This window comes from Megalops cyprinoides, chromosome 17 (genome assembly GCF_013368585.1).
Source record: "Megalops cyprinoides isolate fMegCyp1 chromosome 17, fMegCyp1.pri, whole genome shotgun sequence".
NCBI classification, from domain to species: domain Eukaryota; kingdom Metazoa; phylum Chordata; class Actinopteri; order Elopiformes; family Megalopidae; genus Megalops; species Megalops cyprinoides.
In genome coordinates this window covers 12,383,737-12,406,289 of record NC_050599.1, presented here as the reverse complement: position 1 = coordinate 12,406,289, position 22,553 = coordinate 12,383,737, and the positions used below count along the sequence as shown (strand labels likewise).

Here is a 22,553-nt window from a genome sequence, read left to right as displayed (position 1 = left end):
TGCAATGAAAACACTTTATATTTCTTATAAAAATGCCAGTAACTGACATCAGTTTCCATGAAAACCTTGTATACTTGTTACAAGCATTTTGAAATTGTACCATCCCCTTCCCCTTCCTCTTCTCAGTTATTATCTCCAACCATTTCAATCGTCTTTTGAATCCACGCCTTTTCTGGTAAAACCAACGAAAAAGGACTCTCCACCCCATCTTGAAAAAACGGCTTATACTGGTTACATTTCAACAGTAAGAACTAGCATGATATCACTGTCTGCAGCCGAGCAAGCCTCCATTCACCTGCAACACTGTGGGAGGCCAGGTGCCAAAGAGAAGGTCTGCTCAGAAAGAGCATTCAGAGAGGTATTTATATTCAAATGCAAAACTTAAAATGTTAGATGACCCCCATGTGGAAGACAAGTGCAGAGAGAATATGGGAAGCACTTTTGCAGGAAGACCATTAACAGAACAAAGCTTCAAAAAAAAAAAAAAGTTGGATAAGTGGATAATTGTCTTGTACAGCAGAAGCGGTCATCCTTCAAAGTGTTTCGCTCCACGTTTGAAATTCCAAAGGCTACAAAAGTGAAATATAATTGGATCACAATGTGGATTAAAATAAAAAAGTGGTTTCTTACAAACAACCACAGGTAGGCTCAGACAGTGTTACACGTTTGTGTTAGCTTACATGAACAGCTGAGGGGTGCAACAACATCCCAGCATCAAGAAGAGCAGCGGCACCCCCCCCTCCCCCTCCCCCCTTTGCACCTCTGTGGTGCTGTATTCAGGCAAACATACAGCCAAGTAATGCTTCTAAATCCAGTTGCCTCAACGTCAACTTTAATACAAAAAAAAAAAACATCAACTACTAAATACGTAGTGCAGTCAGGCGCACTGGTATGGAAGCTGCAATGTTTTCACATGGTATTCAGTGACATCTACTGCAGATGTGATGGAATACTGAAGACTGGCCTCCAGCCTTCTGTCCATCAGACGATGTGTGGCGGACAGGCATTTGGCCCAGGCGCGCCCCCGCCCCGCCCCGCCCGCCGCTCCCCCCCCCAATGGTGGGATTTTGGCACAATGGAGCAGCTAGTCAGTCAATTGTCCAGCTCTGGGTTCAAATGACTTTCTTTCGTTTTTCAGCATCCATCATGGAGATCTACGTCACATTCAGGCTTCTTTTAAAATGTCCACAAGATCACAAAGAGGAAAAAAAAAAAAAGCACTTCATGTCATGTAGCGAGTGATGGCTCTCAGAGCGTAAAGCAGTTCAGCCTGCATCCGCGCTTCCATAAGAAGCAAATTCACATGTACCTGCGGGGAGAAACCAATTCCAGTTACAATACATCCTTGTGGGAAAATGTTTTTTTTTTTTGGGCCATAGTGCATCCTTTCAGCCAACTAATAAAATTCACCAATTCAGTCAATGCTGAAAAAGTTACCCACCTTCTCAGAGTGTTGAAACTGCCTCCAGAAGCTCTCATACATTCTTTTTGTTATCTTCTCTGGGCTGCAGACCATGGTCTTGATATACACTTTAAAGCTACGGTCCAACAGCTGATTTATCTCGCCGTAGTCGTAATCATCGTATCTGAGGGAGGTAAGAAACTATTAGCTCATCTTCAACAATGCAGATTTTTAACATAACTTTTTACTAAAACTCAGCCATGCTCTTATCTTGACTTGCATCTCAAAAAACGGTGCAGGAAAAAAATGTTTGGTGGAATCACTAAATGCCAATACAAGACTAGAGGCCCACTAGATGTGGGTATAGGATGTTGTGAAAATTCATCATTTAATGTAAATTTAACATGACAAATAGCATCAGGTCAAATAAAAACCGCACCCAAATTGATTCCATAATCTGTTTTGTTCTTATTGTCCAGTAAAAGGTGCTGACCTGATTCCGAACATGCAGTGTATGTAGTTCCAGATAGCCCGCCTCAGCATGGAGGTGTCCACGTCTTTGTGCGTGGCCATGGTGTTGTACGTCAAGTTGTACGCCATCTGGAACTTCTCATCCAGTAGCTGCCCAACGTCGGGGTAGAGACGGTTCACTAAGGAGTACCCATGATCCTCCCAACTATAGTCCTGAGGAAAAAAAAAAGACCCATATTACCCAAATGAATGGATGTGATGGTTCGCTGAACAACTACAGTGAACCAGAACGGCACTGTTCAAAATTAAAATTCTTACCTGAACACGGAAGGTAGGCACGTGCTCTCCTCGTCTGGAGAAGTCCTTGTATCCGTAAGTCGGATCCTCAAAGTGACGGGACACATCTCTTGATGGCATCATCTCATCATCCTCTGTGGGGGGGGGGGGGGGGGGGTGAGAGAGACTCAAATTACTGATAACAGTACTGATGATGAACAGCTTAACAAGAAGGCTCTTGGATTTTGTCTGTTGCTACTGTATGTATTGTCTAGTGATTCATTGGTGAAAAAAATGCTGTGCTAAAAAAGTGCTATGAACAAAGTCCACGTTAGATCTAATGCTCTTAACTAAACAACAGCAGGGCAGATCCGTTTTGGGTACTTTTCAGGTAAAAGTCAGGACGTGGCAGCTGCACTCTGCAGCGGGTAGTGTGACCACAGTGAGGGTGAAGTGGCTGAAGTGTGAAAGAGAACAGATGGCAGGGTGCAACAGAGAAAGAGAGAGAGAGAATGAGCGAGCAGAGGAGAGAGAAAAAGAGAGAGACAGAGTGAAAGCGCCTACCTGCGGTGACCACCAGCATGCTCTCCGTCTTCTCCCTCTCGAAGCGCGTGGCCATCTCTTCCTGGCTGGCCTCCTCCTCGTCCCGGCACTCCTGGAGCTGCTTCATCCTCTCCATCAGCACCTCCACCTCGCTGGACGCCTCGGGCATCTGATCACACAATCAGCGCACACCGTCAGGTCTCGGATCATGTGCTTTCCCATTTTCTCACTCGCTCACAGTGCCAGACCAGCAGGCTTCCAAGTACACGCTTGGGCGCCGTCCCCACAAAATTTGCATCAGTGAGCATCATCTGATGGCTACTCGGAAACACCTGTCTGATTTACAAATGCCAAGAACTGCATGGTAATAAGCACATTTATAATGCAGATCTTTCTATCTGTGATGCTCCATTAAGATCAAACCTGAGTACGGTGGTAAAATAAATTTTGTTAACACTATACAAATTGCACAGATGCTGTAAAATGAACTGTGGATGATTTTTTAAAGGCAGCTGCCACCACTCAATCATAAAGTCATCGGGGGAAAAAAAGGGTACATTCTGCGAGCACTTGGAGCAAACAAAATTTGATCGATGAGGGGCTGATTGGCCAGAATTCATGTTGCCACTCACCGGATGGTTGGCCAGCATCTCCTCTGTAGCTCCATTGCCGTTGGCAATGTCACACACGCAGTAGTTGCTGACGGACGGGGGCCTGAAGGTGTGGCCCCCGTCGCAGTGGATCTCGGGGCTGATTCCACAGCCGAATGTGAAAGAGGCCAGGGAATGGTAATGAGTCAGGAGGACCACCGCGTGGATGAGCTCTGCCAGAGACCAGCTGTGCTCCTCCGCCTTCAGCAGTTGCTGCAAAAACATCAGCCATCCAATCAATACAATGGTGAGAGAGTCTACAACTTTACAATATAAACAGGCTCTCAGAATTCTGTTAGTCTCCACAGAGCTTCCTGGAAGACCTCACATGGTAGTGTTGCGTATCTGTGTAAATAACTATGTAGGCTCTACTGGGCCAGAGCTACAGACAAGCTTCACTAAGTACACAGCATCAGTGGATCACATGATAACACCTGTATGAAGTCATACCTCTATGTGCGCTTTGGTCACGAGCCATGGGCGGTGAGCAAGGATTTTGTTCAGCTCTCCCAAATTCTGCAGTTTCTGTGGGGCACCGTCCAGGCCATTCAACCACTTGGGGTCCCCTCCCACTTGCAGGAAGTCGTTGACGTGCAAGTTCACCAGATACGAACACTGATGCCTGGCCGCAGCCTGGTAACACACACCGAGCACACACGTGCAGTTGGGTTTACGGACCTGAGGCAACGTGCAATATTAATTGCAAACCCAGCATTTGCAAACTGCACCCCCTTGTGCTCACCATGATACCGATGTAGTGACGGTAGTGCAGTGAGAGGGGCCCGTCCATCTGCAGCAAGTAGTGCTGTGTCCGCAGGAAACTCTCCAGATAACGAGGGTGGAATCCCATTACCAAGGAGATGTTGTCGAGGCGACCCAATGCTGCGAAGGCGTCTTCAAATATTGTCTGTGTTCTTGCGTCCACTTTGCTCACTTGAAGTATCTGACATTAGCAGGAGAGAACAATACTCAGGACAGAACTCACTCATTCCATACACCGAGTGATCATGAAATATCTACACCCTTCTGTGCAAATACCAAATGAGCAAAACTAGGACAAACAAAATGAAAGATGTCTAATCTTGTGCATCAACACCTTAATACCACATGCTTAAGCTAAACAGACTTAAAGTATGCCCTAAATATTGGTGGCTCTAAGACCAGTATGTTTGACACAATACCTCTTTCTCAGGGATAAATCTGCTTGGTCCGTTTCCCAGAGGTCTTGGGATTCTTACTCCGATTTCCTGTGAGAAAAACATCATGCTTTTGAGTCAATATACAATGTGATTGTATGTCAGTGATTATTAACCAAATCTTGAAACCCAGTTGACTTAAAATTCTGTGTGCGTCAAAAAAAAAATCCCTGCATGTGCTATAGGTAGCCTTTTGGCAGTATGCCCAGAACACTGTACATCTTCCATTGGAGTATCAAATCTCACTCTTCCACGGCCCGCTGCCCTCCTTCGGTGATTTTGAGCAGGACCGTTTCCACATCTGCTCAAAGCTGAATGCAGTACATACTTCCAAACTACGCTCACAACGGCTGCTGCAGGACTTGCAAAACACTGACGTGATTTGTTATTCCCATACATCGAGCTATAATATATTCATGTTGAGGCATCATCTGTTTGAGCGGTGTTTGGGCATAACACCACCATAATAAACTATTCCAGTTACGGCACCCACCATAAAACAAACAATAAAACACTGTCTTCACAATATCCTGCAGTGTTTCAGAAAGCCTTAAACCACAGCGGATAAACTGTCCCTTAGGCGCAACACAGGCGTTCTTCCACTTCAGTAGTGCGCATGAATTGCACCCGATGAATGAACCAACGGTGGATGCGGACCATTGTTCTATGCTACACTTTACCAACAGAGGTAGATAAATCGTTACGAGTTGCAAATCATGTACGCAGCAACGGAATAACAGTTAAACAGGGTGACACCAGATGCGATGCCGAAGTTGCTAGCAAATTCTAAGGAATGCACTACAGCAGCGTCTTGGTACAAAGAGAAGACTGCGGTTCCTTCATTCACGGAGAAAACTGATCTTGAACTTGACCGTCCAACAATTAAATGTCATCTTACACCTAGGCCTAGCTGGATGTGTTAACTGCCAAACGTATTTTAAGAGTATTTTTATTTCTGCTTACCTTTTTGCTGAGCCGTTCACAATGAGCGCAAATTTTAAATAATTCTGACACAGTAAACGATTGGTTTTCCACAGATTCACTTGCTGATGTGGCGTGTCTCATCCTGTGGCTTGTTTTTAATGTCGAACACTTGTTTTCTTGTAAGCATAAAGTGCGCTTTTCAATAGTTCCTGAAGTCTGCTTTGTCCCTTGTTGCAAGCACCGTGACAGCCACCACTCTCAGCTGTTTGTTAGCTGAGCACAGGCTCTATAGCAGAACACTGATAGCTCAGTTGCCCTTCTTCGGTAAATAAACTGCACCCAGCATGACTGACTCTTGCACTAGCCAATCGCAGCGAGAAGTGTTTCGCACTCGTCCAATCAAATCCTGAAGAGGGCGTCACTGGAGGATTGCAAAGTAAAGGAAAAAGACGGCTTTAATAAATAATGTTCATTCATTTCATTCGTATTGAAAGGCTTGCTAGTTACAGACGATTCATTAATTACGTAATCGTTAAAAAAATGTTCGATTTGACATATGTTTAAAGGGTGACGGTCGGTAGAAACCTTGCGAATTAACAAAGGGAACCAACTACTGTACTGGAGATGTTTCGTAGCTTTATCATTCGCCAAGGAACTGCTAAAGACGGACGATTTATTTAGCATCGTACATTTTGTATATGACCATCCTTATTTCGTTATATAAAACAACGTGAATGTGTTCGATTCTAATTAACAAACATGCTTGTTTTGCAAGAGATTGGCTGACACGATGCTTTTCATAACATAGCCGAAAGTTGAGCTCACTGGAGATTCAAGGCAGAGGAAGGTGTAAACAAGCTGATGACGTGAGACTGCATTTCTCCATACGTATTCTACAACAATAAAGAAATTCGGCGTAGACGACTGCCGCAATATTGATCCCTTCCACTTTAACAATCAGACTGATAACTGTTTAATTACCTAAAGTCATAAAGGGACAGATTACTTTCGTTGTGTATGAATCAGTAATGTAAATAGGACAAAACTGTAGACGTATCTCCACAGTGAAGTCAAGAACGTTATTAAGGATTTTTGCAGTAACTCAGCTATCCTTATGACATATGGTTTCACTAACGTAACTCGCACAAATATGTAACTAAATTCTGCCGGTATTACACAGATCTAGATCAATTTCTAAATATGTATTTCCATGTGAAGTTAAAATCCCGGTAACCTATTGGTTTTTAAATGTCCAGATTTCTACAACTGTAGCCTAGTTTATCGCTGGCTATGTGTTCCCAAACAGTATAACTAGCTACATATTGATTTGAGTTTTCTTACTATGGTTACAAGTCTTCTCCATGCTGTGCAAGAAAAAAGGCAACCAAATGATTGTGTGTAGAAACCCTCTTTGCATAAAATACTTGGATTATTTTTTTAGATAAAGTGGTTATATACTTTTTATGCCCATCTGGAAGCTCACATTAATCAAGATTTATTATATACCAACAGCTTGCTGCTAATGTCTGGGCTTCTCTGTTCCATAGTTGATAACTGGAGAGACAAGACTACTACCACTAATACTACCACTATTATTACTACTACTACTATTATGACTACGACTCACAACACAATCTCAACAAAATCTTTAGTTCTATGCAAAAATTATGCAATCAATACAGATCACTTATATGTTGTCTGTCATACTGCCATGCAAGTATTCAAACTTACTGTGACATCCCCTTTAGTCACATTGCCAATGTCATACTTTACAACGTAAACACGCATACTTACACTAAGGTACGCATGCCATTTCGGACAGTTTTAACACACAAACAGGTGTCACAGAAAACAAATACTTGCACTGCCCTATGTGTAGCAACAGCTTAGTGCCTTTTACCCATTGCATAATTTTTATGTTGTGCCATTGACTTTAGAATGATTACTGCTAGTGAACTGTCCTTGTCAGATTAAACCATTTGCAAAGTACCTTCAAAATAAGGCTTCATTGTAGTTCAACATATGCTTAACCAACAAAAACAAGATGTCATTGTATTCTAGAATCCACTGCATTGACTGCACTGCTTGTGCACACTTAAACGAACAGCAAATTCAAAAGGCAAATTAAACAAATCCGTAGGCTTCCATTACATGAGCATTAGCAAAAATGTGTGAGAAAATGGTTTTTGACAGATCGCGGCAAGCCGCATACTGTAAGAGCTTGTCGATTTGGCACAGGCTGCAAGTCAGATAGTCGCCATTCAGCAAGTTCATTGTGTGCGTGGCCCAAGCTGTAAACAGGGCTGGAGCCACAGTCAGCACTATGCTGGGAAATAGCTTTAAGCTCCATGGCTCAGCAAACCAAGGAAGAGCTGGTCAGCGCAGGGCTTAGACCCTTTTAAAGCCCTGCCAAATGATTGGCAAGTGGCAAACTTTGGGAGCTTTACTGTGCTGGGTGAACAAAACCAACTTGAACGCGCTGGAGAACCACTCTGCTGCGAGAACATTTTGAAACGATCATCTGAAATTCCACCACCGTATACCGTGTCCTCTGATACTGACCTGGGGGCATCGAGGTGTAAAAAGCCACGCTCAACAGCTCGCTGCCCAACTGAAATGACCTTAAAACATGTCTACAAGGTGATTTCAGCAAATGCTTTACTCTTCATGACAATCCAGTACTTTAACAGAAGGTATGCTAAAGTAACAATGGTCAAGGACACCTTATAGGGCCAGATCTCCCTTCTGCTTGTTCCTAGTAGACAGCAGCCTGGAATATGAATGTTCACAACATCCTTACTGATTTCACAACTATAACGTAGTCTTAATTCAAATGCAACTTTGAAAATGATGCAAATGTTAAATAGGCATGCCTTCATCCAGATCCACAGGGAACTGCTCGCAAATCTTTGTTTTACATGCAGGAAATTGCCTCTGGGAAAGTGCGACATGTTCTTAAAGCATCTAAAGCCGACATACTTTAACTCCTGAATCCCCGGGTTGCTCATGTGAAAGGACTGAATTCAGCCATTTTGAATGCAGCATAATCACCCAAAATTACATATTAAAAAGAAAATTAAAAATCAATTACACTACAACAGTGTATATATCAGTGGCAAGAAACCAAGGGACTCAGGAGTTTAAATATGTAACCTCTTGCTACATACAGGATCAGATGCCTGCAGATGCCTGCTTAACACACAGACTTACCAGCTCTGAGCATAGAATAGGGTCATTTGGCCCACAGTAGTGTTGATCTGGAGAGAGCCTTGCATTGTACAAGGGCACGCTGAATGCCTACTTCGTTCAGTGCTGTCAAGGACTCTAAAGCCAATTGTAGCAATCAACTGAGGATCAAGTTGATCATTTGTTTAAGCTGATCATCTGTTTCCTTTACACCAAGAAAAAAAGAAAGTTTAACAAAAACATTTCCAGTGCTCATCAACACTCATTACTGGTTAAGGCATGAGCAAACGATCTAAATCAGTGCTTTGACCACACAAACAGTGTAGGAAGGATCATTATGAGAATGACAAAGAGGGTGAATAATTCAATAAAAACCTATAATAAAGACCCACAGATAGTGCTATTATAGTAAAGGGTTACTTAACAACATATTTGTTTTTGAGATGTCCATATTTTTAGAGACTCTACAGAAAATGATGTATACTTTGGTATAGGTATCTTTGAAGTGGGTGAAAGTTAAAACACCAAAAAGTACTTAATCACAAACACAAGCTCAAACTATGAGTTTTGTTTTTTAAAAAGGAGGGATAAATATTATGAAAAAAATCAAAGGATTAACAAAGAGGCTTTCACAAACTGAAGTCAGAAGTTAAAAGCACATTGTGGTTTTACTTCTCTCATACATGTGAAAAACACAGACGCTGGGTGTTCAACAAGTGGCAGAAGTTGCCTGACACAGTCGTCTCAACCAGTTCAAACCTGACTTTTTCACTTTACAGAAAAAAGAAAAAACAATGACATAAGCCTAGCAACAGGCACTGACCAATCAGAGCCCAGAACAACAGTTACAGGGTCCAACCCTTTTTTTGTTCCCCTGATACTCTGAAAAGCTCTGCTCCAGCATGAACTTGTGCGGTGGTGAATAATCTTCACAATAAGGGAGGCGATTCATTTTACAAGCAAATTCAGGGGGGCTGCGTTATAAACACCTATTCAGGAGCCATAATTAGAAGACCCCTGTTTTTGTTGTGAACACCGAAAACCAACACATAAAACATCAGCCTATAGTTTTACTGAGACAAACACACGGACACACTTTCGCACCCAAACAGTGTATCCAGTGTGTCTTTTGCTTTTTATGTTTGTTTCATAGTGTTCAAAGTGAAGTTTCTGACATTTGATAAGACAAGTTAAAGCTCCAGTTTGAAAGGAAACAAAACATTCCCTTCATCTAGTCCAATGCAGTAAACAGGTTCAAACAATAATACTTTTGAATCGGGTCCTTTCTCAGTACTACTGACTGTTTCACTGTGTGATTACATATTAAATCCATTAGTCTGGATAGGACAAGAACATTTACCATGCTTTGTCCACAAAGCCTAGAAACTCACAGGCTTGAACACCTCTCATCTTGTGCTTGTGGACTCCAAAATCTCTTCTCTTTTGACATGAGATCTGCTGCCCTTAAACCAGCCACAGAACCAGCCTCCTGAAGCTCAAGCTTTGTTGCTGCAGTAAAGACAAACAGATTTTTAAATATGTGGTTGTTTTTCTTGGTAAGGAAAAACATGCCCGCAGCCAACGTCTTACACAGACCACTCTCCTTCATTTACACATAACAGATGTGGCTGAATCCTACTGGCCAGAGGATTGTCATTACAAGGCACAGGAGATCATCTGAGGTACACTTTTCTGTGACCCTACAGCAGACTTGCTGGACCACGAAAGGCACAATGCTGCGACTTTGCATCTGGCGAAATCGAGTTATCTGCGGCTGCTTTACCTCTCCACCCACCCTGTTTTCCCCCTTTCTAATTTTAGTGCGTTTTGCTTGGGTTTTGGACGGGGTGAGCTTGCGCTTGCCTCCCTCAAGAGGTACGTCCAGGACAAACAGCACCCTAAATTAGACCACTTTCCATGCCACAGGATGGATTTTCGTAAAAAAACCCCCAAAAAAACGAGAGAGCGGGACAAACACTGTTGTCCCCGCAGCCTATCTGCAGCCGCTTTAGGTAACGCGCCGCACGGCCGTCGCTCGAATGGAAAAGGCGTGCTTTCCCAGAGCTCCATGCGTGAGGAAGCGCCAGTTCCCGTGGATGTTATGATAATGGGGCGAACTCGCAGCTGCCACAATATGGAACGCTAAACAAACAGGGAAAAATAAAAGCGCCGCGGCTATCTTTAGAAGCGCGCACAAAAAACGTGTGGCAATTAAGCGATGACTAGCCTTGCCCCCGCAGCAGTGAAAGGCGCTTCCGTCCCGCGGACTCGGCCCACTATCTGTGCCAGCGCCGCCCTTATCGTCGCCCATCTGGCAGCGGGCAAAACCCAAGAGGTTTCTCAGCTGGGCACCACAGCAGAGACCAGCACTGGCTCACCACACAGATGCAGAACTGCCAAAGGGTCAAAGGTGAAACTCAAGGGAAGCTGCTCAAGATACACCACAGAGAAGCCTAGAGGGACTGTGCTCGGCTCACAGCCTGTCTTCAAAACCGACAAAAACTCCTTGTACTTTTTCTACTCATAATACTTCTATAATCTCCTTGATATGTTTTTTTTTTTTTTTTTACCCTATCAAAACCACTGTTCATGTGACTTCTCTACTTTCAGCCCTTGTACAAAATTTCAAATGAGAGATGTGGGGCATTCCTTCAATCGTGTCACTTCCCATTTTGTAGGCCTTTAAGAAGTAACCCACAGTTTGAAACCTACCATAACTAAATACATTGCGTAATACTGTAAAATATAAGTGATAAAAACAGGAACTGTAGATTTTTTTTTGTCTACAGCATAGAAATGTCCTTGCTAAGCATAAAAGTGATGTTATCAGTCTGACCTAATTACTCCTGTGCCTGGAATGAAAGAGGTATTAAACCCAGACTAACTGAGCCAGCATTTGTTGCTGCCGTTAATCTAACAAGGAGAAACGACCTTTCAATGGAGATTATGACTGACTCGAGTCATAAGATTGCTTTATGTGCTGAATATATTCCGCTTTAAGTGGGGGGTAAAAAAGTGTTCTTTCTCTGCAAATGCCACCCAGGACATACGTAGGGCGTAAACTCTCCACTGAATGAAAGGGTGACATTTCAAGAAAGATTTTATGACGACAGCTTTCACCGAGACACGCTCTGATTGATATTCCTCTCCCGGCGAGGGCAGAACTCTCACCCTCTCGGTTCGCTGGAACGGACACTCTGGCATGTGGAAGGACCTTTGGCAAATTCTAGCTACGCTCAGGTAGACAATCCACCTGTATCCATTCCATCCACGTGTCGACTGACAGCGGGCCTTTGGAGGAAACACCGAGCCCGATCGCTGCAATCAGGGCAGCTTTCTCCCCCTTGTCCTCTGTGCAAGTGTCTGCCCTGGCGGTGCACTTCCGGCACGTCTGAGCGAGGCTGGTGGAAAGAGCGAGGGGGGGCAAGCAATGTGTGCTCGTGGCGATATGCCCCATGCTCACCCGGGACCTCTCTCAGTGTCCGTTTCCTCATCAATACCAGATGAGCTCCTGCAATGCCACAGAACAAACTCGCCGAACCTAATCTGATGAGCACAATGGCTCCCGTTAATATTTAATCGCTTATGAAATGCTGTTTGTTGGACCAGAAACCCCAACCCCCCCCCCTTTGTTTTACATCAAAAACAAAGCGCAGGAAAGTAGCAATCCAGGACTCCAGCAGGCTCCTTTATGTTTAAAGTATAGTTATTCAGTTTAACCAGCTCCAGTTGAATGACTTTGCTAGGCTTTCACAGTTCTATCCTCCACCCACCCTCACATACTGTGATGAGTATACCTACATATCATCCAAATGCAAGCATACACACACACACACACACATATACTGCATATTCTAAGTGTTGCAAATGTACGCATACAAGAGCACATACAGTCTTTTGTAACTGCACACTGTATTTCTTCATGACGCTACTCCCATAATCCTCTTCACTGACACAGGATGAAAAAAGTCACGTACTGTGCGCTGTCATCGACAACTGTATGTGGCAGGAAAGATGATTTCTGTGTTTGCATTTGATTCACCCATGAGACGCTATATCTGAAGCCGTGACATGGTCTTTTCAATATGGGAGGGGGAAAAAAAAAAAAAAAAACAGCTTACAACTTCCGAGGTGATGCTGCCTTGTGCAAGAGCAGTGTTCCAATCATCCTTATAGCCCTGACAGTGTTTATATTTAGTTAATTAATAACAGGTTCACGCATTCACCCGCATGCTATCTGGCAATTACACCAATTACAGAATGTGTGTGCGCGCTGCTTCTCCTCCTGCAGTACTTCTGCAGAGACACAGTTTTTCCACTGCGGGCTGGGTTTTTTGGAACTCTCTCGACAGCTGATCAAGGTACCGAGGCTGGCAGGACACCAGAGAGGCCGCTGTGATAACAGACCAGCATCCTCTCCGGCTGAAATGACATCACCCACTCCGAATGCTTGGATCAATAATTAAAAGGGGCCACATGAAATCCTCCCTTCCCTTTCAGTCCCCGGGAATCATAAAGGCCAGGGCGAGACAGCGTCCAGCCCACATCTGCAGCGCTCACATGCCCCGAAACACAGAAACATACAACACCCACACACCTGAAAAATGCAAACTGACAGACAATATCAGTAAACAGGAACTGTTAAATGCAAAAGTGCAAAAAAGGCCGTGTGGCATTTGGCATGTGCTATAATTGTTGCAAAGTGTAGCATTCGTCAGTACTGAAACTAATGCAATGCACAACAACTAAGGTGACATTTGAAACATTAACGTTTCTTAAAAGGGTATCCCCGTCCCAACAGTGGGGTGGTGCCACCTATCTACCCGAGCCTCTGAGACCTTAAGTCTGATGATGATGTTAACACAGTCTGAACACTATCAAACAATTTGCATCTGTATTATTTAACACTAGTTTACACCATTATTTACATCATTATTAGTATGATGCAATTACAAGGTCAGTGCTTTAACTGCCCTACTTAAACTGGAGGATGGAAACCAGTTTTGGTAGCCTTAACAAACCAACTCTGTACTGTAGCAAAAACAGCACAGAATTACACAGTGAGAACCAAATTTGTTATTGTCCTCAAAGTCCTCAAAGCCTAAATCCTGTAAGTCCTCAAAGTCTAAATAAACGGCTAACCTGTTTCATAAGTCACCCTTCTCTTCATGCAGATACTGCAGTGTTTTAGGGTGGCCAGCTGATGATTTGCCGAGATGTATAAAATTTAGCAGTTTTCACTTGATCGCTTGTGGGGGTTCTTCAATAAACCGTGCCGACTGCACAAAATGCATGGTAACTATATTTGGAACAATTATTGAGCGAGTTTGAAAAGGACCGATTACAGAGAAACCAACGAACACATATGCATGGCAAATCAGAATTAGATACTGAGTAAGTTAGCACACTTTCTTGGAACCAGCCTTCACTGAAATTGCCATCAGCACAAACTGAGTTTCACAACCTTTGTTTGTTCAGCTTCAGGCCTGGAAAAAAAAGAAAACAATTCTTGGGCTCGAGGAGCAGCTGAGGAAATTGGTTTTTAAAAATTAAATTCCTTCGTATCTAGCGTCTCTTCCTGGTCTGTGTTCCAATGTGATGTTTTGGGCCTTCAAGTCAATTTGAGCGTGTCAGTTGCTTGTCATATCAGCCTGTGGGAGTGTTGCATCAACAGCATAAAGACACCCCCCCCCCCCCCGGCTCATAGATCTCTCCCAGGCCCCTTACCTTCATCAAAGTGCTGCACGCTCTGCAACAACAGATTTTATCATCTCAGAGATCATTAAACAATGGCAGGATTCTGAAATCAACAGGTCCATGCCTTCAGCAATGGGCGGTGCTACAAGAAGTGATAAAACACAAGTGATTAAAAAAAAAAAAAACATTAAACCAAAGATGAGTCACGAAAGTACTCCTCTCCCATTCCCACTGGCTTCTGCATGCCCTCATAAAAAATAAAAACACATAGCGATGTATCCTGATCCACTGTGAGGTAACAGGCCCACACAAAACAGGCAAACAAATCGTAAAAAACATTACGGAATTAACATGGCAAGTTACAAGGGGTCTGGCCAAATTTGATTCAGTATATGACCAGGGCAGATGAAGTTTTGCACAATACCCCCAAAGTACAATGCAAGACAAAACCAGGGAAACACCCTCCCCCCTTCCCAGGTAAGACTCATCTGCCACCCACTGTCAGTGAGAAAACACAGTGGTACCTACAAAAACCCCTTTCTGGTAGTGTAGTGTAGTAGTGTTTAGTCTTATTAGTCTAATCCCCTCTTTTATTCCAAAAGGGTTAAAAATACTGCCTGTGGTACATTTGCTGTAGTCATTTACCCAAGCGCACTGCCAAGTCAGAATGGTTTAAAATAAAATAGAGGCAGAGGTTATTTATGAAGATAAGTAGGAAGTCAGCCAACTATTCCACATTCCCCACACACACACACACACACACACACACACACACACAAACCCCAGAGAAGCGTAACAGGTTCCAGACTCTAGCAACTCTCAACCGAGCAACACAGCTAAGGAAAACAAGCCTGAAAGCCAATGCCAAAACCGTTACGTGTATGGTAAACAATGGCACCGAATGGTATTTGAGTGTTTTCTCTTTTCCATTATCAGTGAAAGGTCTGCGGTTTTTCTCCACTCTGTAAAATAAAATCCTTGTCTCTGCTCATGGGGAGGTTGCCAACTCCAGACCTGTTGTGCAGCCATATGCTACCAACCAGCTCAGCACGAATCTTTCGTCTTCAACCCAAAATGTTGTTGTGCTAGCTGATGAGGAAAATGGCGAAGGTTTCTGCCTGGCTGAGGGAAAAAGTCCACATCACTAACCGACTGCTGGCTGTCATTTCAGAAATGGTAGCTGCAAACACTCAGTGGTTATTTCAGACAGCTGACGTCTGAAAAAATACATGATACTGCTAGTCTCGGCCTTACAAGGCTGTTAATCCGCAGTAAAAAGTCATGTCAAAAATATATGTATGTGTGTGTGTGTGTTTACATACATACATACATACACACACGCACACACACACTCCTGAATGGGTGATTATCTGGGGCCAAACTTTACATTATAACCATTCATCCAATAGGCAAATATTTGTGGACATTTGTGTAAATAACTAAGGGCTAAGGGTCAGACATTCAATGACCCTTAAAATAAACTTGACCTATAGCCTTTGCAGGTTCCCAAGGCAGAACTCTTGTTTGAGTTTACTGCCCCTTTGGTAACAATATCATACTCAAAAGATTCTGCAGGACTGACCCATCCAATCTAACTATCAGAGTATTCTCTTTTTATTATACAGAACAATACATTAACAAGAGCACCAACAGGCACTGTCCAGAGGCTCTGACTGCAGGGCTCCCATTTTGCCGCCTAGTGGCAAAATGAATGTACTGGTGCTGTTGTTTCTTTGAGGGAGGTGATCCCTCTATTAGTGAGTGAGTGAGTGAGTCACCTGAGTGAGGGACACTACCATTTCTGGAGATACCTGGCTGCGGCTAAAAAGCACCCGACAAATGACCGAGAATCTGAGGCAGCAGATGGTCATATGTTCCCCTGGTCACACTTGCCTGAGGGCCTGAGACATTGTGCAGGAACTCTCCAGCAGGGAACTGTACAGGCCATACAGCCCTCACCTTCTCCACAGCAGACCCGTTTAACAGTCACCATCATACGGTCCTCCTCAGTCAACCTGGAGGCCAGCTGTAGAGCTGCTCCCTGTGCCAATCACCGAAATTCACTTTCAATATGTGTAGCCTCTGGAGTTGCCACGACATGCAATGCTTTTTGTAAACAAAATGGTACAGCCAAACAGACCTCCATAGCAGCAATGTACTTTAAGAGCAGCTTGTGCTATTCTCTGAAAAGGAAAAAAGAAAATAAACTAATTTAACATAAATGGCAAACTGATTTATGAAAGTGCTCCAAGCACTCTCGCCAGGTTTTATTTCCTCATTAGACAATCACAGGTGCTTTTAAAGAATTCCTACTGTCAACACAAACTTGTCAACTCGGGAGGTAATGGCCCAAACTAGAGACAACTGGAACATAAACAGCAAATACTAATTATGAAACAGATATTCTTGGTTTGTGTCTATTTTGTGTCTATCTACACCATACAGGAGCTTCTACCATTCAGATGATCATAATCACAAAGTAAGACTTCTCACGTAGTAGTTCGTAATAAAATCCATGCTTTGAAAAAAAAAAAAAAAAAATGATGTAAAGGCCACAACAACACGTCTGTGAGGTCAGATGGAGTCCACAGCAGCAGAATGTTCTGCGGCACTGTGTACACAAAGTGATTGTCCTTTTCTGGAGGGAAGGAGTTGTTTATCTGCCTCCCGATGGCGCTTGTTTTGTGAATGTTCCCTGCATCAGAGTGATTGACAGCGAGATAATCGCTGGTGTGCGATGAGGGAATGTTGACATCAGCAGGTCCCCTGGAGCACAAAAGCTGCTCATCTTAAGAGGTGAGACAATCCAACAAGCCTTTGTGTGGGGGGAAAAAAAAGGTTCAGCCAGAAGTAGTCTGACAGATGAAAGGTCAATGCTCCCTTCTCACTGTGCTTCTGTAACCCAAGTCTAACCTCAGGAAAGGTACAGCTATGTGTTTACTCCATCAGCTATTAAAGCAATTACTCAGCACAATATTTTCTTGCCTCCTAAACCTAATAAAGAGCACTAACAAACTGTTAGTAAAACGCAAATGACTTGATTATTCTGCTTTAGTTGTGCTCATTAATAGATTTCTCCCAGCAGTCCAGTAAAAAAAAACAAAAAAAAAAAAAAATCACACACAGATTCAACACTTTTCCAGCACTGTGAATTCTACCAACACCTTTGCAAATACAGTAACTGTCATGTAGAATAAGACAGAGCAGGAGTAGAAAAGCAACATGCATATCCCTCTCCTCAAATGTCAAACCTCAAACCTACATGGTATGGTGCTTTTCCCAGCAGGCCCCCTCGATCCAAAACCTCCCCTGCTCTGCAGATTCATCCTGCCGACAGCTCTGAAACAAACACTAATTCCATTAATGTCCCGTGCCCTGCCTGCACACCTGTGGCAGCCTCCCTGCAGTTACCCAGAGCAGGCCGCAGCCTCAGCCTCACTAAAACACCATGCCCAAGAGAGAGGCTGATGCCCCAGCCTGGAGCCACATCTGCCCTGCCTAGTCCTCTCTGGGCAGAACTTAGGTCCAGGACAACGCAAGAGTCAAACACTACGCGAGTCAAGGACTAGCTCATGTGATAATGTAACTTTTTTTTTTTTTAATCACAAGTTGTGTACTTCCAAGCTAAGGATATCTGCACTACTGTCCCAATTCTCTTCCACAAACTTTTTCTTATGACTGTCAGCTGTCAACAGAATCTTAAAATAATAATAAAAAAAACGACAGATCTGCAGTATTGTTATGTAAATAGCAATAACAGTCTCATTATGTCTGTCTCTTATTGCAGCGGGTCATTTGCATTAAAGCAGTCCTTAAATATTTGACATGCACAAACACAAACCCAACAGAGGTTCAAAGCCTATAGACATTTCAGCCATGTGAATTTAAAAATGGTCTGAATTTGAGATTGGGGTCTGTTGAGTGGAAAGTGTCTGAGGAATGACACCCACGGCCAGGCATCTGCAAGCCCACTGTATACGTTAGATTCCACTTCCTCTGGCCACCCGCCCAGCCATCTGTGTGACACATTTAAGTGTTTAATACAGATAAAAAGGACGCTCTGAGCAGGGGGTATACTGAGAGTAGCATAAAAAGCAGTGTTTTATAAAAAATTAAATTGAAAAAACATTTGCAACCACATGCACACATACTGTATAGATGAAGGCAACGTGTGTGTGTGTGTGTGTGTGCATGTGTGTTAGGGTAGGTGAATGTTTGTGTGTCTTGGTGCTCTTGACAGGGGTATAGTGTCTAGTGTTTCAATGCTGAAATGAAGTAAATACAACAAATGCTTCAAGTAGCGATTTACTACTATGAGGCATTATGATACCTCCAAACCAAAGGCTAAAAACAAAATAAATAAAAAGTTAAATTAAATTACTGCTTTGTGTGGTATATGGATCATTATTAGTGGCACTCTAATCCAAGATAACAATGATTTTAAAGAACAATTACTGTATCACTGCAACAGCACTGGACCGAATTCATCATTGTAGCATTGTTTCACATGACACCCAATAGTTAATGTGCCTTTTTGACGTCAACACAATGACTGAGTTTAAGGCAGAGGGCAGATAACCCTCTCCAGGGATGACTTTACAATCTACATTGTGACCACACCTTCACCAAAGTCACCACAAGCTTTTGTTTCTCTCTTCACCTCCGTCCCCTCCCTCATGTCATTTCAATGCACAATCCTGCCACATGCTTTGCTCTGGACACACAGTAGAGCACGTAGCCGTTTCCAGAGGTAATGAAATGAAGTTGAAGACGTCAGGCCTAAGGAAACACTCACTGCCGCAGCCTGCTTCTAGATAGCACTACGGCCACGAGGAATTCAAGGGGTAGCCCGCAGTTTCAGCAGAACCTCTCATGCGGCACAAGTCAAGGCTACATTGCTTACTTAGCGAGACACATTACTTAGCACTGCATTTAGTGTTGTTTTGTCCATACAGCTTGCATTTTTTTCAAATGACAAACCTGTAAGGCTGAATCTTTACTGAAGCAACTCCGGTGAAGTAATGGGTGACACAGCTGTGTCCCCTGCAGGGATTCTAACCTTCAACCTGCTATCTGCTGGTCCAGCTCATCAACTACACATACACACTTTTGCTGTGATGACCAGGGGATCAAGCGTAGGAGAAGACCTAGAGCAGCAGGAGAATGAAGTGAAAGGCTACACTGAAGTGCCCTTCCTCACAGTTACATCGGCTCACCACAGTGGTGTGTCCTTGCAAGCACTTAATTCTGTCCTGCAGAAACACTTCAGACTGCATCCACTCAGCAAGATACACTACCGGTCAAAAGTTCTAGAACACCTCCCTTTTTCCAATTTATTGAAATTTAAGCGGTTCAAGTCCAGTGAGTGACCTGAAATGGAACAAAAGGAGGTTAAAAAAAAGGTTAGGTTACCAAAAACTGAAAAATTAAATTTCAGATTTAATAAATTTCAGAGTTATAAAAAAAGGGCCTTTTTCAGGGAACAAGTAATGGGTTAACAACTTACAGCTTTTCTGCAGCAATGAAAGTAAATTAAGCCTTGAAAGGTGATGCAAACAATTCCTACAGGTGTCCCGACTTTTGTTGATTACTTACAAACCCTCTGTCTGCATAAAAGCAGTGTTAGAATAGACTGTGTTACTACACCCTCTGAAGCATTATTTGGACAATTTTGCACTGCAGGAAGTAGTATATTGCTACCACAATGGCAAGAAAAAGGCAATTAACAAAGGAAGACAGACAGAACATTATAGCCGTTTATAAGTATAGGGCTTTCCTTCTAAAACTTTTGACCAGTAGTGTATGTGAATCCCTTCTTTTACTTTCAGGCTATGCAGTACCATCAATGTACACACTAAGGAGCTAACAGCCCAATAAAAAAAAACAGCATTTAAATCTACCCTCAAATGGCTATGGAGACAGTAACTTAAAGTAAAACTCAACAACACTTTCATTTGCAGGAAAGTGCAGTAATAAGAATCCACGTGGAAGAGCCTTTTTTCACTAAGCAATAACAAGGGCTACTGTACGATTCTTTCTTTGTTTCCCTATGAGCCTTAGTGTGCTGATGCCTCGAGTCCAAACTGAGAAACCAATGGAGTTCTCTGCTCCTAAAACAAATAAGTGTACCTCATTTGCATGTTTGCATTTCTGTTTGTTAATTCAGCAAATCAGCAAATAAACTGTAAGGTAAGGAACAACATCACAACGTAGTTATTTTGAGGCTTAGTGCCCTTTAACATGGCCAAATCTCCAGCACTGATACTGCAAACTTCCAGTGGATTTTTCCTGGAGACAGAATCCAAAGCAGCCTGACAGTGTTCCAAGGCAGGAAGGAAGAGAGGAGCACCCTGGTTCTGAACAGGAAGTGCACAGTCGAGTGAGAGCACCAGCTGCTGTGACAATGATGTTTCACCTAGGGTGGGGCAGGGCGATTTCAGCTCTTCCCTGGACAAACACCATTGCATTCACGTACCCGGTGTGACTCAGCCTTTTCAGTTTTCCCTCTACATTACGACCTTCCATCCCTTTCTCCATTACAGCTTGTATGCCACTCTGCAAATGGTGTTCATATTGTAGCCTACATAAACCAAGGAACACAGAACTCATTTCCATCTTCTCTTTCTCCTTGTTTAATATTTTAGATACAGATGCAGCCTGCCCCTTCCTCACTGTATTTGGGGCCACGTTCGTGTCAGGATCAGAGACAGAGGTCCTGAAACAGAAACAGACCAGAGACATAAAGGCTTTAGCTAGCCTCATAGCTGCCTTAGTGATGTCTGTCTCAGGGTGGGAAGTCTGGGTTGTGACTCCCTGGCCTGTTCCCAACACCTGAGTTCTGCCGTGTCCAATCACAGGTGACTGCCCACAGAGGAACAACCTGACGGCTGGCAAGGGGGACCAGTAAAAATGGCGCACCATCTCAACCAACTGTCCAAACGGTTACTCTATGTGCACACAGTTATATAATTAGAATCGAAGAGGGTAGGTCTTGTGCTTTTCCACATGAGTGCTATAATGGGCTTCACGTAGAGAGAGGACGCGGGATTCAAACGCTCCTTCCTGAGTGTGTCGAGTCAGGGGAACAGAGTGTTCGGTCCTAAGGGCCCCCGCCTTTCCAACAAACTTTTCACCCCCTCCGAAAAAAGAAAAAAAAAAATTAAAAAGCCAGCGATTGGCCCCTGTATCTGTCACCTTCCTGCAACCTTTGTCTCCCCGGTGCGGCATTTCTGAGCCTGTTAAACAAGGCGAAAGGAGCCATTTAGAAGAGGGTAGCAAACCCCACCCCACCCCCCACCCTGTTTATTAGCACCGGCCTGATTTTCCTCTGCTTAGCATCCCATCACACTCCTCCAGTGCCACCCTGTTGCGCGGCAGTTAGATCACAGCGTTTAGAAAACGTTGCCGTAACGAAGATGCCAGCGTTAAATCGGTGGCATGGGTGACATGAAGAAGCATGGCTCTGAACTGCATTTGAACTCCGCTGCTGCATCAGTGGTAAGCATGCAGGACGAGCAGAGTGGAGATAAATCCCTCATCACAAAGACATTGCAAGCACTCGTAAATCTGCTCCCGATTCTTCCACACATTCACTAATCCAGGGGGGACAAAGCCACAGGAGCTGCAAGGACTTTCTGTAAGCTCTGCCCTGAGCAAAAAGAAAAACAATACAATATAAAAAAACGCATTCTGCTCTGTGTTGGTGGCAACCTTTATGGGTTGGGTCCTTTGTCTGGCAGGTTATGTAATTTTATTATATTGCCATAAATGCAACAAAACAAAACATAATTCCAGCTCAAGCTTTAGTTACAGCCACATTTATGAACTGTTTCAGCTTGTTCCACATATCCCAGTGTCTCCCATGCAAGACAATTAGGAAAGGTCTCTTTCAGTGACACACATAATACCCCTTCTGCTGACTGCAGATGGACACAAACACATCCAATACCTCATCATCAAGTTCAAGGCCTTACTGCCTGCGCTCAGAACAACCAACCTACCTGAACACTCTACTACAAGCCTGTTCTCTCCCGACCGCTGCACTCTGCTATAGAAAGACGTCTCATGATCCAGTCACATCATGCCACAAAGTCACTATCCAGAACTTTCTCTGCTGTTATCCCCCAATGGTGGAATAACCTTCCATCCGCTCTGTCGAGTCCCTAACTACTTTTAAGAAGCATCAGAAGACACAGCTCTTCCATACTC

The 22,553-nt window shown here is 43.5% G+C and overlaps 1 protein-coding gene across 2 annotated transcripts in view; it reads right to left on the bottom strand.

Annotated features, from left to right (window-relative positions):
- The window catches only part of sesn1 (sestrin 1), a 43,907-nt gene continuing 21,354 nt past the window's right edge, over positions 1-22,553 (bottom strand). Inside the window, exons 1-10 of one of the 2 annotated variants that reach the window (XM_036549521.1) lie at positions 5,502-5,793; positions 4,524-4,589; positions 4,085-4,285; positions 3,793-3,975; positions 3,325-3,555; positions 2,714-2,861; positions 2,192-2,304; positions 1,896-2,086; positions 1,442-1,586; positions 1-1,309 (exon numbers count right to left, since the gene is read on the bottom strand). In XM_036549521.1, coding sequence (XP_036405414.1) covers positions 1,223-1,309; positions 1,442-1,586; positions 1,896-2,086; positions 2,192-2,304; positions 2,714-2,861; positions 3,325-3,555; positions 3,793-3,975; positions 4,085-4,285; positions 4,524-4,589; positions 5,502-5,603 — 1,467 coding nt within the window. In that variant the 5' untranslated portion in view covers positions 5,604-5,793 and the 3' untranslated portion in view covers positions 1-1,222. Of the gene's footprint in view, positions 1,310-1,441; positions 1,587-1,895; positions 2,087-2,191; positions 2,305-2,713; positions 2,862-3,324; positions 3,556-3,792; positions 3,976-4,084; positions 4,286-4,523; positions 4,590-5,501; positions 5,794-22,553 lie in introns of those variants that run through there. The other variant, XM_036549520.1, reaches the window with a different exon arrangement.